Genomic DNA, 17,029 nt, shown 5'->3' with positions numbered 1-17,029 from the left:
GGAACTGGGTCAATACAGACGACTGTAAAGACCCAGAGCACCCAAAGATGGAGTTCAGGAGGTATTGCGCAGTAGTGGAGTTGGACAGGGCCTGGTGAGGGCGACTGCACTCTCCCAGGTGGGCATCTAGGGTTGAGCAGCCACATACCAGCACCCTGACATAGCAGCTGATGATGTCCAGAACTAGGCGGAACTAAACTTGGCTGGATGTGGAAATCCGAACTAAACGAACCGACAAAACGAACAGAACTTAGAGATATCCTGCAGGCACCCTGGAGCAGGCATGAAACGTAGCACTGGAATAATGTGCAGGATGCTGCAGGCAGGGAGTATGGAAGCTAAGCAGAGGATCAACAGACACATAGCGAGCAAGGACAGAGCAAGGAGCAGGGGACCAAGCAAGAAACATAACCAGACACGACACGATGATATGATCCAGGGCACAACAAAGGACGGGGAACAAGGCAAGGAACATAGGGGAAGGAGTGAGGAGCCGGAATCCTCGGACACTTCTCCTTTAATCAAGGATAGGACATCTTAACTGGGACATGGGGAGAGGAGAGAGGAACCAGAATCCTCAGATGATTCAGGGAAGGAGGGCAAAGGTACATAAGAGACAGACAAACATGAATACAGGAACTAGCCTAGGACTATGAGATAACATATGGCCATAGTATGCTTAGCCCACCACTACGCCAAAGTACTCCAATGATGGTGGGTCCTAACGCTAAGCCCTGCATACGAAAGTACTGATAAACCAAACATTGAATCCAAACACAGAACCGAGAAGGACATACCTTTATACTGCAGACTGAGACAAACAGAACAAACGAGTGGAACACACCTTATAAAGGAAACAGGAGCTGAAGCAAAGAGCAGAACTAGAATCCAGGAATCAGTGGAACAGAACATACGGAAATCCAGGAATGGATCACAGCAAAACATGGGAACTGAGGCAAGGCAGGGAAAAACAGATATGCAGCTCCGCAGCCTGGATGGACCCTGACAATTGTTCAGTGTAGCACTCGCCTAAGAGGTTTGCCGTGACGTGGCAGGCTTTTTACATTTACCATTTGCCAATCACTGCATACAAACATTATTATTAATATTATTTTATAGCCATTGTGGGCTTTATCTATCTTTATCTATCTATCTATCTATCTATCTATCTATCTATCTATCTATCTATCTATCTATAACTCTCAAAATAAAAGATTGTTTTATTTTGTATTTAGAATGACAATGTCTAGTGCTATGCCCTTTCTGAAAGTAATTATCCCAAATGTATAATTGTTTTTTAAATTCAAGTGATTCCCTATGACCAAACCAGGTGGTAGGAGGCATATAAACATTGGATTGCCAGTACTGATTTGTTATTGTAAGCACTTAGGTCTGTACAAATTAACGTTTAACCATAGTGCAAACACTCCCACAATTGTCAGTGTTGGTGACCGATTGTGAATCCTTGGACATTTGCTTTCCAAACATCTAAGTTTCACAGACCTGGTTCGAAATGTTCTATTTATTAATACTAGCACTGGCTATATTTATTGAGAACAATGAGGGGAAGCCTGTTATCAGGTGAGATTGATTTTAATACATTTCACGTTTTTACTCCATAACTAAATTGAATATATTATTTTACCTGGTGTATTTAGGGTAATTTTTTTTAGCCCTGCTAACACCTTGGTTAGCGTTCTGTCGGCGTTTAATAAAACTTGACATCTGCATTTTAATGGCAAACAAGTGCTTTTGGATGAAAACCAAATTGTTAATATCAACGTTCATCAGAAAGTTTAAAATAACCAAGTCCAAGGATGGCAGATTTATGTTCATATACTTCTGAAGATATTGAAGGCTAATGTATTATGGTGGGTTTGGTATGCATTGAAATATATGTTTATTGAACATCTGTTCTTTTAGGTACACTATTGTATATACCAACATTCATGTCATTCTAGTGCATACCTCCCAAGTACCTCTGTTTAGGTGGAACAGTCCTTATTTGTGACCCAACTCTATTCCTCACTAGAGTTCACAATGTTTTACAGGTCTAAAAGTCACATTGATGTGCATAGAAACAGTAGGAAATGTGTTCATAAATTCAGTTGTTTCAAAATATCCATTCTTCTCTATCTAGATATTTTACTTTTTTGCATTAAATGTTGTCAATATAAAAAGTCACCCATTATATAATAAAAATGTCCCTCTCTGGTGGTGAAATGTTTGGAGGCACGCTAGTGTTTTCTTTTAAATTTATTTACTTTAGATGACATTGTAAAAATAACCTTTTTGCTTTGAAGTGCTTGATCACAAAAATACCAACTGACATCACAGTGAAAGGCACATTTAGTATCAGGCCATTTTTTATCCATTTTACTCTCGGGGTTAAACAAATAGTTGAAAACTTTACCCTTTTCTAGTTTTCTTTCCCTTATACATACAGGAAAATAAGTATGTAACGAAAAAATAAACATGTATGTCCCTCTGTCTGCAGATCAAATGTTTGTGCCTGGTCCCTCAACCAATTTTCTAGTAGTTCCATACGACCATGTAATTTTGCGATTTATTATACCGGTAATTAAATCCTTCCCATTAACCTTGTTTGTTACTAGTTTGCTGGTTGATTGGGTTAACTGGGTTGCTTAGTATAGACAGACACCCTCTGATTACTAAGATATACCCCTGGCCCAGCTTTGGGAAGTAAAGAATCATAAAAGCTTTAGTTCGACTGAAACTGGCATTTCAGAAATTGCCTTCCCAGATGGTATTTTAAGGAAAGCTGAACATTTGTCCAGTATATGATATTTCTGAGTAATAATAGTTCTGGTGTATACATTTTTTTAGAAAAGGCTACAAGATTTATTTAACAATATTTAACTACAACTGCTATTTTAATTCATTCATTTTTGCCTTATACAAATGCCATTAATTTATTTATTTTTCACTATACCTGTTTTTAGGAGTGACCAGGTGTTATATGTTCGTCCACGGACTGATCCCCAGGTTGACATTTTAAAGAATATAACTTCCATGTCAGAGGTACTAATATTTCAGTTTTGACCCTATCAGTTTTCGATATGCCCCATCCTGCATGTGGGGGGACAGGCATCTGTAGTAAATGTCCATCAAGAATGTAAACCAGCTTTCCTTTGCATATTGTGATACATCATGCACCAAATCAATACTTTAAATAGTAGGTTTGAGGATGCAGTTGAGATAACTGCATTCTAACAAGTGTGGTGGTAAATGAGGGGTAAATCACACCCACAACTTCTACTTATCAGTAAATTGTGAAGGGGAATCAATGATTATAATTTGAATTAATACACAACCTATTTTAATACTAATTTAGTAATAACCCTATCTGACATTGATGCCACCAGTGTAAACTCTATTTTCACTATTCTGAAATCATTTAAAACACTTTGATTGTCTACTAAAAATATGATATTATTCTAGGTTGTCTTGTGGAAGCCTGATGCCCCTGAGTATATAGAGAAAAACAAAGAAGTTCATTTCTATGTAAATGCTTCTGCTGTGGATGAGGTGAAAGACCAGCTGAACATATCTTTGATCTCTTACACGTAAGTAATGCCTGTAGATTGTATACTTACTCTCCCCATCCTTAACCATTTGCATTTCTTTATCCTGGTTTTATATTTCTGCATTTTTCTTCTACTTAGTGTCCTGGTTGAAAATGCTCAAAGTCTTATTGAACAGCAGACATTCAACGAGTCTGTTGGCAAACGCAGTGACAGCTCGTATTATGAACAGTACCACAACCTTGATGAGGTATGAACTTTGTGAAAATCCTCTTTTCATAACATTTTAATATGGGTGAGATTTTATTGTTCACTGTTTATGGGTTTGCGCTAAATTTTTTATTGTAACACATGATAGGTCATCCTGCTCAGTTTGTGACCTGTGGAACAAGGCCAAGAGTGAGAATATTTGCTAGTTATAGTTGTTATCATTAGTAAGTAACAAAAACTACAGAATCTCACCACAGTATCCATTACCAATTTGTATATGTGATAATAATAATAATAATAATAATAAAAACTCCCTGTGTAGTCGGTCAGATGCAATTTGTGGAAATATTTTCTTCTGATCTCTGTTTTCATTTTTGTTAAATGGACAGATTAGAGGGATGTGATACTAGGTTGGCCCTGCGTAAGTGATATGCGCACTGCTAAATAGGCAAGATGAAATGTTCATCTCACCTTAACTGGCCGGAAAATCACTATTGAGTCAATAAATTACACTGTGTAAATAGCAAAAGTCTACAGGAAGGTGCAGGGCCAGACTGGGGATGAAAAGCAGCCCTGGAAACATTTGAAGTCACACTATTTGCCATCCAAATAAATATAAACCACTCGTTTTTATCACATTATTTGTATTACAAACCCAGAAACCAAAAATGTTAAAAGGCCCAAATTAGTTACAGAGATTATAGACATAATGGAATCAAAACATTTGCTGCTGCAAAAGCTTTTAGATGAAAAAGTTCTAGTTCTGCCAGCGCGTATGTAAAAGGTTCTCCCTTAAGGGGGAAGGACAGGGAATTGTCCCCTGTAGAGCAGAATGAAATCATGCCTTACAATTAAATTGGGTTTCACAGACTCTGAAAATCCTAACCACCATCTAAGTTTCTGTGACTATACCTTTGTGATATCATGTGCATATTGAAATAGAGTAAATAACACAATACCTTTACTTTTCCTCTCACTGTTTTCTGGGCCTAGAAAGTTTTGTCCTCTGAAGCGACTACAAATTCAGGAGGGTGTTTTATCTCTGAATAAGTAAAAATACATAGTTCATTTTATTCTTACAGAAAGTTAAGTGCCAGGAAATAGATGACCAAACAAACACCAGGACAGGCTGTGCCACACGTACACCCACTCACACACCAAGACAGTCTCTGCCACACCGACACCCAAACACACACATCAGGACAGGCTCTGCAAAGAAGTACGGGCAAATATTGCCACGTCAAGATGTGCCATGCTAATAGACTCCTACCCAAAAAGACTGATTGCTGTAATAAAATCAAAAGGTGCTACAACAAAGTATTAGTTTAAGGGTGTGCACACTTATGCAACACTTATGTGAGTTTTTTTAATTTATCCCCCCCCCCTCAAAGATTTCAGTTTGTTTTGCAATTGAATTGTTCACTTTTTAGGCCACATTAAAGGTCAATAAAGTTCTGAAAAGATTTATCTTTGTCTCATTCTTTAAAATCACAAGAACCTGGTAATTTAACAGGGGTGTGTAGACTTTTTATATCCACTGTATGTTTGAATTGCTAATGTATTCATGTCATATAATCAGATACTAAATTTCAGTAAGCCCACCATATACACCAAACTGTTTGGTACATTATATTTTTTCAAAAGGAAAGAAAAAATGAAGGAAAAATTATGCTTACAGCAAGGAAGGAACAAATAATAAATGTGTTCTTTTTCCTGGTAGATATACTTCTGGATGGAAGAAATGACAAACAAACATTCGGACATGTTGCAAAAAATTAACATTGGCTATTCATTTGAAAACCGCCCTCTTCACGTGCTGAAGGTATTGACACATTTATTACACATCTGAAAATAAAACACACTTTTTTTTTTCAATTTATTGACGCAGATGTAAGATAAGGCTAAAATCCCTAAGACAACATGTAGCATTTTGAATGAGGCGGGTTGGAATGACACTCTAGCCATTCACATTCATAATCATACCTGGTAACTTTCTGGGTTTGATCTGCAGTCTTTAGGTGAAGCCTTGCTTTTCAGGTCACTTGGTCAGTTTCCTCACCCCTATGTGTGGCTATCCCCCACACTTTCACAAAGCCACCCCCTAGAAATGAGAGAGCTCTGGTTAGTGTCAGGTGTGGGGGGGTGCAGAGCGTGGCGCAGGCACCACTACACAAAGTCCAGAAACGCAGTACAAAAAGGGGGCAAATCCACGGTCCTGGGACCGTGCGGCCACAAGGCGACGGACCCCGCAGTGAGGTAGGTGGTCCCCGCCGGGTCTGACAGTTAGCCTACCCTGGGAAGTTTCCAGGTATGATCATACTAACAAACACAAGAGTTAAAGCATATTTCTATGGGAGCCAGGTAGGTTTTTAAGGCAACGTGAAAGTCAATGAGAAGCAAAGGCTAGGGAAGGTGGCGTTAGTCCTACTCATGCTGTCTTGTTTCTTAAAGCCATGCTTTACTGCAATAATTCTTTTGCATATTCATTTTAATGCATATAAAAGTGTTATCGTACAGTGATACAGCTCATTTTGTTTTAGTTATTCTGGTAGCACATTCACTAGTACTCCTAATTCATGTGTTTCCTTATATCAGACTTATTTATAAAACAAACAACAAAGTAAAAGTATACTAGGGCTGCAACTAACAATTACTTTAATAAGCGATTAGTTGGCCGATTATTTTTTCCATTAATCGGATAAAAAAATGCAAATTTTTCTTTTATTTAAAATAATGTAATGAACAAACTGGATGTTAAAAAAAAAAAAAAAAAACAGAATAAAAAACTTAAAATGTACACTTTCATCTCTTTATCACAATGGCATTTCTCTATTCACCTTCTTATTTTACTGCCATAATAATAAAAGCTACAAGAACCCACACACAGTGTTTCTCAAACTAGGTTCTAATACTTAAAGTTATTAGCAAATATTAATTTATATGTTAACTATTTTTTCATATTTAATAAAAACTATGAGAAAAAAGCTTCTTGTTTATATTTCCCTTTATTTGCCAAACTGCCACCCAGTTATGCACATCTGACCCCCAGCTTGCCTTATACCTCCTATATGCCAGAGATTCCACTGTGCCCCCTGATATGCCACTGTGCCCCCTGATATACCTCATACCACCAATATGCCTTATATGCCAGTGATATGCAACTGAGCCCCCTGATATGCCTTATACCCCCAGATATGTCTTATGCCCCCCTGATATGCCTAATATCAATATGCCTTATATCCCTATATCCCACTCTGCCCCTCAGATGTGCCTTATACCTTCCAATATGCCACTTGCCCCCCATTTATGCCTTATACCTCCCTATATGCCACTGTGCACCCTGATATGCCACTCCGCCCCCCACAAATGCCCTACACCACCCTGAAATTCATTATACTCCCTGATTCACCACTCTGCCTCCCCCAGATATGCCACTCTGAAATTCATTATACCCCCATACACCACTCTAACGCCCCCAGATATGGAACTCTGCCTCCCTGAAATTCTTTACACCCCCATACAACACTCTGCCACCCTGAAATTCATTACACCACCATACACCACTCCCCCCACTATAACTCCCCCATAAACCACTCTGCCTCCTCCCTCCTCCCATACACCACTCTGCCTCCTCCCCCCTCTCATACACCACTCTGCCTCCCTGAAATTCATTACACCCCCATACACCACTATAACTCCCTCATAAACCACTCTGCCTCACCCCCCATGCACCACTCTTCCCCCAAACACCACTCTGCCTCTCTCCACGACTCCCTGCTGTCTTGTGGGGGGTGAACCTCCGTTGCTGGCTGGCACTTTCACTGGAGCTTCATGGAAGCCCCAGCGGAAGTGAAGGGGAGTAGCAGAGGTTGTTTGTGAGCATCGCGCAGACACCCACCAGCTGACAGAGAGTATGATCCTCTGCAGGAGACCTGGATTCTCCCTTCTGTCAGCCGGTGGGGGTCTGCACGATGCGCACAGACAGCCTCCGTTACTCCCCTTCACTTCTGCTGGGGCTTCTACGATGGACCTACGATGAAAGTCATGTGATCCTGGCGCTGCATCATAGAAGCCCCAGCGGAAGTAGAGGGGAGAGGCGCACAGACACCCACCGGCTGACAGAGAGGGGAATTCAGGTCCCCAGCGCTGCGGGGGATCTGGATTCTAGTGTTATAATCCAATCTCTGTTTGAGGTCAGATTATAGAAGGCGAGGAGTTTTTCAGAGAATTTGCTCTGAAGAAAACATCTTTTTATAATCAATAAAAATCGATTCGACTAATTGATAATGAAAATCGTTGACAACGATGTTCATTATCAATTATTATCGACTTTATCGATTAAAGTATACCTACACAGAAAGATCATTAAACAGCAAATTAAAACTAAAATTAAGCCACTAGGTGGTGTTCTTCATTCACCTGAGCACCAACGTGCTGCGACATCTTTCATCTTATGCACCTAAACCGGCAAAGTGATTCATTTCCTAATTGAATAGGAAAAATACCGTATTTATCGGCGTATAACACGCACTTTTTTAACTAAAATTTGAAGCTGAAATCCTACCTGCGTGTTATACGCCGATAAATCCTAGAGCCAGTGGCGGAACTACCGGGGTCGCAACTGCGACCGGGCCCTAGAGTTCTGCCAGTCAGGGGGGTCCAAGGGGTGCCGAGCGGTTGCTGAAGACGACCGCTCGGCAACTCTCGGGCCCCCCTGACTGACAGAAATCCAGGACTCCTCTGCTGGTGGCCGTGGCCGTGGCCGCCGCCGCCTGCCTGCCTCAGCGCCGCCTGCCTCAGCGCCGCCTGCCTCAGCGCCTCAACTCCTGTGTCGGAAGCGTGAGGCGTTTGTCTCGGGTGCCGGCGCTTCACGCTGGGCGCCGGCATATGACGTCAGACGCCGGCGCTCAGCAGTGAAGCGCCGGCACCCGAGACAAACGCCTCACGCTTCCAACACAGGAGTTGAAGGTAAGTGACCGGGGGGGGTGACCGGGGGGGGTGGGGTTAGGGAGAGAGAGGGGAGATCCTGAGAAGGGGGGTTAGGGAGAGAGAGGGGAGATCCTGAGAAGGGGGGTTAGGGAGGGAGAGGGGAGATCCTGAGAAGGGGGATTAGGGAGGGAGAGGGGAGATCCTGAGAAGGGGGGTTAGGGAATGAGAGGAGATCCTGAGAAGGGAGGTTAGGGAGGGAGAGATCCTGAGAAGGGAGGTTAGGGAGGGAGAGATCCTGAGAAGGGGGGTTAGGGAGTATGTGTCTGAGTGTGTTTGTGTGTGTCTCTGAGTCTGTTTGTGTCTGTGTCTAAGTGTGTGTCTTAGTGTGTGTGTATGTCTTAGTGTGTGTGTCTTAGTGTGTGTGTCTTACTGTGTATGTCTTACTGTGTGTGTCTGAGTGAGTGTGTCTTACTGTGTGTGTGTCTGAGTTTGTGTGTGTCTTACTGTGTGTGTCTTAGCGTGTGTGTCTGAGTGTGAGTGTGTGTGTGTCTGAGTGTGTGTCTTACTGTGTGTGTCTGAGTGTGTGTCTTACTGTGTGTGTGTCTGAGTGTGTGTGTGTCTTACTGTGTGTGTGTGTGTGTGTGTGTGTGTGTGTGTGTGTGTGTGTGTGTGTGTGTGTGTGTGTGTGTGTGTGTGTGTGGTTTCCCAGATAGCAGTGATTCTGATGAAGTTTTTTTTGTTCAGTTTCTTTGTTCAAAGAGGTGCTTTTTCTTTCATATTTGCCTTATAAGTGGTATAAATGTTATAATAAATGTTATAATGTAATAAATATTATTCCAACATTAAGTTCATAGCTTCCAAGTTAAAATTATTTTTTCTTACTCAAATTTCCTTGTTAAAATGGGGGTGCGTGTTATACGCCAGTGCGTGTTATACGCCGATAAATACGGTACTTTTAATAGAGGAGGGCACGTAATCATCGAAATCTGGAGGGCAGAGAGTTTAGGTGGTTGCTGTATGAAAGAGTTGAGGTGGTTGTGAAACATGTTTCTTATACATATATATCTGTAAACACCATTGCACCATGTTATTTCTTCTACTGAATAACAAAGCATGGTATATTTGGGGAAAGAAGGGAAGCTGCTTTAAGGTTCATATTACTTATTTTTCACCGTGTTGGGTCAAAATCAAGAGTCACCTTTTACGAGAATTAAACAGCATGTTGTTTTTTTGTCCATTCCCCACTGTGTTCCCACATTGAAAGGACATAATCCTTTTAGAAAAGGGATAAGGTGGCAGCAACAGTAAACATTGTACCTAGTATACCTAAGATTGATGTATAGACTAACTGTTATTTAATAATATCTCTCTGGTGTTCTACTTTTAGCTGTCTGGCAAAGAGAAAGGAACAAAAATTGCAATCTGGATTGATTGTGGAATACATGCAAGAGAATGGATTTCCCCAGCTTTCTGCATGTGGTTTGTTGGTCATGTGAGTACCAGGAGACCGATGACAATTAATTTCAGTTAATTAACGGATAAAAACCCAATCTAAAGAGACATGATCTGTGCCAAAAATGTACAGATTTAAGTTATTCTGAACCATTATACGGACTAACTAAATACCTTCGGAATTGGTCTGGCCTTAAGACAAGTACGTAGACAAAACTAAAAGAAAAGAAAAACATCTTAACAATGCCTGCTGAACAGCTCTTTATAATAAGGCACATAAAACCCAAATGTATATCTCCATGCTCTCTCCTGATTTATCCAGTAGATGTAAAATAAACATGAACAAAACATATTTGAGGTAGTTACAAAGAAGTCAGGTGTATGCTGGGAACTTTCGTATTCCAAAACAAAAGACAGGTAATGTCAGAGCAAATTTTTTAGAAGCTAACAGAACACAGCTTCCAAGATTATTAAATTCCATTATTAATGTTAACTACTAAACATGCACCGAAATGAAAATTTCAGGATTCACTTGGCCGAAACTGAAAATGACGCCAACCTTTAAAAAAATAAAATAGCCACACTTTTATTAAAAGTAAGTAACACACCAAAATTAGACAAAAAAAAAATCAACAACATTAATATATATATGATTACCACCAATCACACTCCTATCATGCCAAGGCATACCCAGATTCCAGCATGTACTGGTTGACTTGGCATGATAGGAGTGTGATTGCTGTTCATCATATATATATTAGTAGTGTTATTGTTTTTTCTGTTCAATTTTGGTGTATTACTTACTTTTATTAAAAGTGTGGTCAAATTCATATATATAGACTTCCGCAGGGTCCCGGCTGTACGAGCAACTTCTCTAGCCCCGCCCACAGGTGAAGAAGGAAGGGGGCAGAGTCATGTGATGTGCATTCACATGACTCCGGTGAGTTCCTGCTTTTCGTGGGCAGTACAAGAGACGCTGCTCGCCTGCAGACGATTATTTCCGGCCGTTTTTTTTTTTTTGTTTCGGCATTTTGCTGATAATGCCTTTTCGGACCATATATTTCGGCCACCGATATATCGGTGTATCCCTAGTAACTACTGCTTTCCTATTTGCTTTTTTTCAATCAGTAAAAGTAAATTATAACTGGGTATACCAGGTTGGACCCAGAGTCTCCGGGTGAAGCCCAGTTTCTACTTTCTCCGTACAGGCGAGTAGCATTTGGTCATGCCCGCCCTTAGCCTACATCTTTCCCACTTCCCTCATGCTCCTCGCCCACTAAAGGCTGCCTGGGGATAGACCTGTCCTTATGTATGGTTAGCATAACATTCACACTGAACTAAGTCAGAATGTAAAGTCCAAGGAGCTTGGTTCAGAAATAGATACAAATGTATTGTCTCAAAGGATGCAGCAACAAGGCAGCCACTATGAATAATCCACAATTACAAAGGAAACACTTGGTTCATACCAATAGAAGGCACACAATTACTTTAATTATATTTTTAAAACTGTTGACATAGTAATTATATTCTAATATATTATTAGATTTTATTTGGGATCTATTTGCAAAGGTAAACATTGTTTTGGGATGGCAGACAAGTTGAGTTGCTTACCAACTCAACTGAGTTGGCAAAAGATGGAGCAAGTCATTTATTTACTAAAGTCTGTTCAAATAACTTGACTGACAAGCTTGAGCAACTTGCTACTAAAATTATAGGAACTTTTTTAAAAGAGCTCCAACTTAACAAAGTCAACTTAAACAAGTGAAGGCAAGTTAATGACGTTCAATAGGACTCATAGATGTGAAAATGACATCGACCATCGGATCGAATGACAAACTCAACTGCTCACAGACACAAGAAAAATGAATTACAGACGTGACATGCAATTTGACAGCAAACTCTCAAATGTTAATTTGAGAGTACTTGACTTTCATGAATAGATAAGCTGCTATTTGACTTGGTTAAGTGAAGTGCTACTGAATGGCTGTCACTCGAATTACCACTGAAAAAATATCTGGATCACAGCTTATTCTTTTATATTTTATATTATTATGAAGTTATTTATACCAATATATCCCATTTTGTGTTTTTTAGGCAGTAGGGTTCTATGGTAATGACAAAACCATGACAAAGTTACTGAAATATATTGATTTCTACATCTTGCCAGTGATGAATGTGGATGGCTATGATTACACATGGACTACTGTAAGTATATCCAAAATAAGGAAACGCACAAGGCATGTGAGCAGTCTTAGTTTATTGAGTTTATTCACAGAAGGCAGAGTTATCAGGAATATTTACTAAAGAGTTGTGGTTTCAATTCCCTCAAGTTATAATCTAATACAAAGGGCCAACACCTACAGGCTTCTTTTGCAAGAAGGGCTAAACTGGTACAAATGGTTTGGACAATAGAATTTCTAAGGGGGGGGGCATTTGGAGCTTTTTATTGATTTAGCAAAATTAATGAGTCCAGTGAAAGTCACAAAGTCAAGGAGAATAATTTTGATATAGTGTCTGAAATGATGGACATTGCAGACATTAAGACTTTAGAAACTCTGGGTTACCCAACATCCATGTAGAGCCCTGCGTGGGACTGCTTTTTTAATCCCGCTTCCGCTGATTTGTTTTCCAATCCCGCCCGCTCCCGCCACATATGTGGTCAATCACCCCCACCTCCTTACCTGAACTGCAGATTTCCCGCGCAGTCCCGCAAGGCCGTCTTTGTGTTGCTCCCTCACAATGTCTCTTCTCTTGTTCCGCCCAGGAACACAGCGCAGTTAAGGGAAGTGACATAAAATCATGTGACTCTGCTATGTTCCTGGGGGGAGCAAGAGAAGAGACGCTGTGAGGGAGCAGCGCAAAGGCAGCCTTGCGGGACTGCGCGGGATTACCGCGCCCGGAATTTTTTTGGCGGGACCCGCATCCCAATGCAGTCCTTTACATCCATGCATATACCATACATGTCTTCTAAAAATAAAATTAAACCAATTTTATACATATTTTTATATATATATATATATATATATATATATATATATATACGCAATTTACTCCTTACAGAATCGAATGTGGAGAAAGAACCGCTCAAAATATGGTAACAGCAATTGCTTCGGGACTGACTTGAACAGGAATTTTAATGCTGGGTGGTGTGGTATGTATTGCTATTTTTTTTTTTTTGAATAATGTTAATGTCTTTCATTTTTACCATACCCTACCATGGTCTTTAATTTCATTTTAGGCCACAATTATTAAATTGGGACTTTACACTCATAATAGAGGCAGTTATTACAATCCATCAAAATAAATACATATTTATACACTTATGTCATGATTTCTGAAACAAATTGTAATATGTCCTGTGAATCTCACATACTTAGTTTAATATGTTGATATTTTCCAGGTCCTGGTGCCTCTAGTGAGCCTTGCCGAGAAATATACTGTGGACCTTATCCTGAATCTGAGCCTGAAGTGAAAGCAGTTGCTAACTTTCTCCGAGAGAATAAAGATGTGGTTAAGGGATATATAACTATCCATTCTTATTCCCAGATGGTGCTCTTTCCATATTCATACACAAGGGATAAAGTCAAAGACCATGATGAGCTGGTAAGAATTATCTCATGTGGTCTAATAGCAGTTTGCAGATGAAGCAAGAGTTCCCTGGTATGGCATGTTTTGTTTAACCATTTAATGACCAATGTTTTTTTTTTGTAACCGAAAAATATGAAGATTTGTTTTCCATGTTTAACACATATATTTGTTCAACCATGACTTGTGTGTTTACTGTGACCCACACAATTTGTTTCCAAGACGGGTACGTCCTTTATTTGAAGCAATATTCATACATATAACACATGGTCTTCACTACACTGACATTACCTTCCCGTTGTGATACGGCTCGCACTGAAGGAGGGAATGCCTTCCAACGCTATCTCTATAAAGATAGAGAAAAAGAAGAAGGCCCTCCATTTGCAAACATGCAGTCTATTAAAAAGTTTAAGAAGCAGAATGTAATAAACTGCTTGGGCAAGGGTGATTTGATCATGGTGAAAGTCAAGTGAAGTCAGTGGCATGGAGATCCCATACAGAAGGTTTTTCTTCCATAATGCAGCTTGTGGACTATTAAGAGGATATATTGCATCTCTGAACAGGTTAGTTTTTCGTGAGCATTTAATGCTAGGATAAGTAGAGGAGCAGGAGAGGAACTCCAGAGAAGAAGTGGCAGAACTTGGAGACATGAAAGGAAAGAACTGACAATGGTGGAAGAGACATTTACGAGTGGGATAAGCAGAGGTAGGTTAGGAGAGTATTAATAGATAAGAGATTACATATAGGGCGATTAGTTTTGTTAAGAGCTCTTTAAATAGTAGAGATGCACGTTATAGTCCGAGCTAAGAGGTGGTTAGGAGATCAGTGATCTGTAATCTAAACCTAAAAGGTTAACTAGGAGTAAATGTTATTATTTAACATTACTGGACATTTGCTTTTCAAATAGTTCCTTTCTTTTGTTTTCAGCTCCTGTTGGCAAACAAGGTAACTGATGGAATGAGGCAAACATATAAAAACAGATATGTATATGGCCCAGGAGCAGACACCATATGTAAGTAATGTGAGCAGGAACTACAGACATGATGTTGTGATCTAAAGAATTGTGTTATTTATAAAATAAACAACTAAAGTCTATTATTTCATCTTAAAATGTAGTGCATTGTTCTGAAGAGCACTGTGGGAGTTGCATGAATATAGCTTATGGTTAGCATAATAAAAGTGTATCCTGCACCTTTATGGAAAATAATTGAATTAAAAACTACAGTAAAATATGCAACTATTTTTTTTTTCTTTCTCATTTCAACAGATCTGGCACCGGGAGGCAGCGATGACTGGGCGTATGATATAGGAATCAAGTATTCTTTTACTTTTGAACTCCGTGATAAAGGAACCTATGGGTTTCTACTTCCAGTGAACCTAATAAAACCAACATGCAGTGAAGCTTTAACAGGAATCAAAATCATAGCGGCTCATATACTTAAAAACATTTAAGTGTGTGCTGCTGCATAACAATCCATTTTGCTACACACCAGAATAAACTGTTACTGTTTTGTGGGTCATTACAGAAAATATATGCCAATAAATATATATAATCCATATACAGATTAAGTTTCCTACATGATTTCAAAAAGTATAGAATCTTATTCATGAATTTTGAAATGACTGAATGTGTTCTATTGTACAATGACAGTAACAAAGTTCTGCCATCACAGATGTTAAATTATTAAACAAAGTTACAGGCTAACGTAGTTTTTATGAACTACAAAACACAGATAAATGTGTTAAAGGGACACTTTAAAATTGTGTGTTGTCCCCTATGCAAGGTACAGCTATATCATATGGAACCCTTGGCAAGAGTTCTCCTTGGCACCCATTTAAAAAATAGTTATTGCAAAAAAATGTAGTGTTGTGTGTGCCTCTCGCTACACCAGCTGTACCATCCCTCTAGTTGTCTCAACCACAAATATAGACAAATAAATTAAATCAATGTAGGATAGTGCGCTTCTTACACCAAGTGTTAAAAATAAAAAATGGCACCTTTCAAAATGTAGAACTCCATATGAATGTATCTATAAAATACAGAAAGGGGAAAAAAACACAATATAGTGTAATATAGTTAACAAAAATAATATTTCAATTAAATGTGGGCAGTGGCAACTCGCTCTTTGTTGAGCAGTCCACTGCTCATATGTTTTGTGTGTAAATGAGACCCTGGGGTAGCGATATTCTTCTCTGCCTGGATCTAGTTCCTTCAAGTAGATATGTGTTCAATGGAGGCAGAGAAGGGTTAATAAAATAATAAATATTTGTTTAAAATATATAAAAATATTTTTTCCTTCAATATGAGAGTGCTTTCATAAAGCTGCAGACTTGTACAATATATATAAAAATAAATAAAATTAAACAATCAAATAGAGAGTCTCTCAAGGTCCACTTTGCTCCTCCTTATACAGCGAGTTTCATCCTCCAACTGGCCTTTTTCAAGTATCACTTCTCACTGAGGCATTATGGGCGTTTATACTCTGTGGTAAAGTGTATGGGAGCGTGGTTGATGGTATATATATCTCACCTGGTTACCTCAGCCAGGCATGGTAGCGCTCTCAGGTGAGGCTTCCTAAGCTCGTTACTGGGGAGGAAGCCTTAAAAGAGAGGGCTGTTAAGTTTGCAGGTGAAGGGAGAAACTGAATGAAGGAGCAGCTACAGCCAGCGCTGCAGCTCTCCAGGTATGAAGCTTTACCCCATACAAAACTGGTTACTTTGCTTTGCGTCAGACCTTAGGCTGCTAGAGAGGTATCCTGCTGTTTAGTTAGAGCCGGACAGGCTTATAGTTTGTTTTGTTTACAAGGTGCTCTGTGACTACAACATCTAAATAAACGCGCTTTTACGTTGGAAACCTGTGTGAAACTGTCATTGCCGCCCCATGCGTGAGCTGTCCCCTACAATTGGTGGAGAATGCGGGCACAGTGGTGCTAGGAGCAACGGCATGACAAAACACTGCATCTGAATTTTGTGGACATTTAAAGGGCCGGAAGCATATGTCCTGAGTGAAGGCTGCAGCACTGTAAGGCCCATCCGGCACAATGGAGGAAGTGATAAAGCAGCTGATACAGGCTAACCTGAGACATGAGCAGGCCTTGGAACAGCAACGGAAGTTTCATGCAGAGGCTTTTCACGCCCAGCAACATGCGCAACAGCAGACTATGGCCCAACAACAGGAAACGAATCGCCTGTTAATGGAGCAGATTGCTGCGCTCAGAGAGACTGTTGTGGCTCAGTCCCAACAAGTGGAGGCAAGCCCCCTTGAGACTGTTAACGTGAGGAGGGCCGTTCAGCGGGGCTTACAAAAA

General features: G+C 39.9%; 1 protein-coding gene across 1 annotated transcript; it reads left to right on the top strand.

The window, feature by feature from the left end:
* Positions 1-1,433: 1,433 nt before the first annotated feature.
* On the top strand, positions 1,434-15,290 carry CPB2 (carboxypeptidase B2). Its single transcript, XM_053455527.1, has 11 exons — positions 1,434-1,581; positions 2,964-3,042; positions 3,463-3,587; positions 3,687-3,795; positions 5,476-5,577; positions 10,072-10,176; positions 12,231-12,341; positions 13,197-13,287; positions 13,537-13,739; positions 14,649-14,733; positions 14,989-15,290. Exons 1-11 carry the CDS (start codon positions 1,514-1,516, stop codon positions 15,171-15,173), a joined length of 1,263 nt encoding a protein of 420 aa, XP_053311502.1. The 5' UTR covers positions 1,434-1,513; the 3' UTR covers positions 15,174-15,290.
* The last annotated feature ends 1,739 nt before the right edge of the window (positions 15,291-17,029 follow it).

Source organism: Spea bombifrons, chromosome 2, assembly GCF_027358695.1.
Source record: "Spea bombifrons isolate aSpeBom1 chromosome 2, aSpeBom1.2.pri, whole genome shotgun sequence".
Classification (NCBI taxonomy): Eukaryota; Metazoa; Chordata; class Amphibia; order Anura; family Pelobatidae; genus Spea; species Spea bombifrons.
This window is presented reverse-complemented; position numbering and strand designations above follow the sequence as displayed.

Excerpts from the sequence above, each read along its gene's own strand:
- CPB2 (XM_053455527.1), top strand. The coding sequence starts at position 1,514 with ATGTTCTATTTATTAATACTAGCACTGGCTATATTTATTGAGAACAAT. Across the intron at positions 5,578-10,071 it reads GCCCTCTTCACGTGCTGAAG|CTGTCTGGCAAAGAGAAAGG; the intron begins GTATTGACACAT and ends TTCTACTTTTAG. Across the intron at positions 10,177-12,230 it reads GCATGTGGTTTGTTGGTCAT|GCAGTAGGGTTCTATGGTAA; the intron begins GTGAGTACCAGG and ends TGTGTTTTTTAG.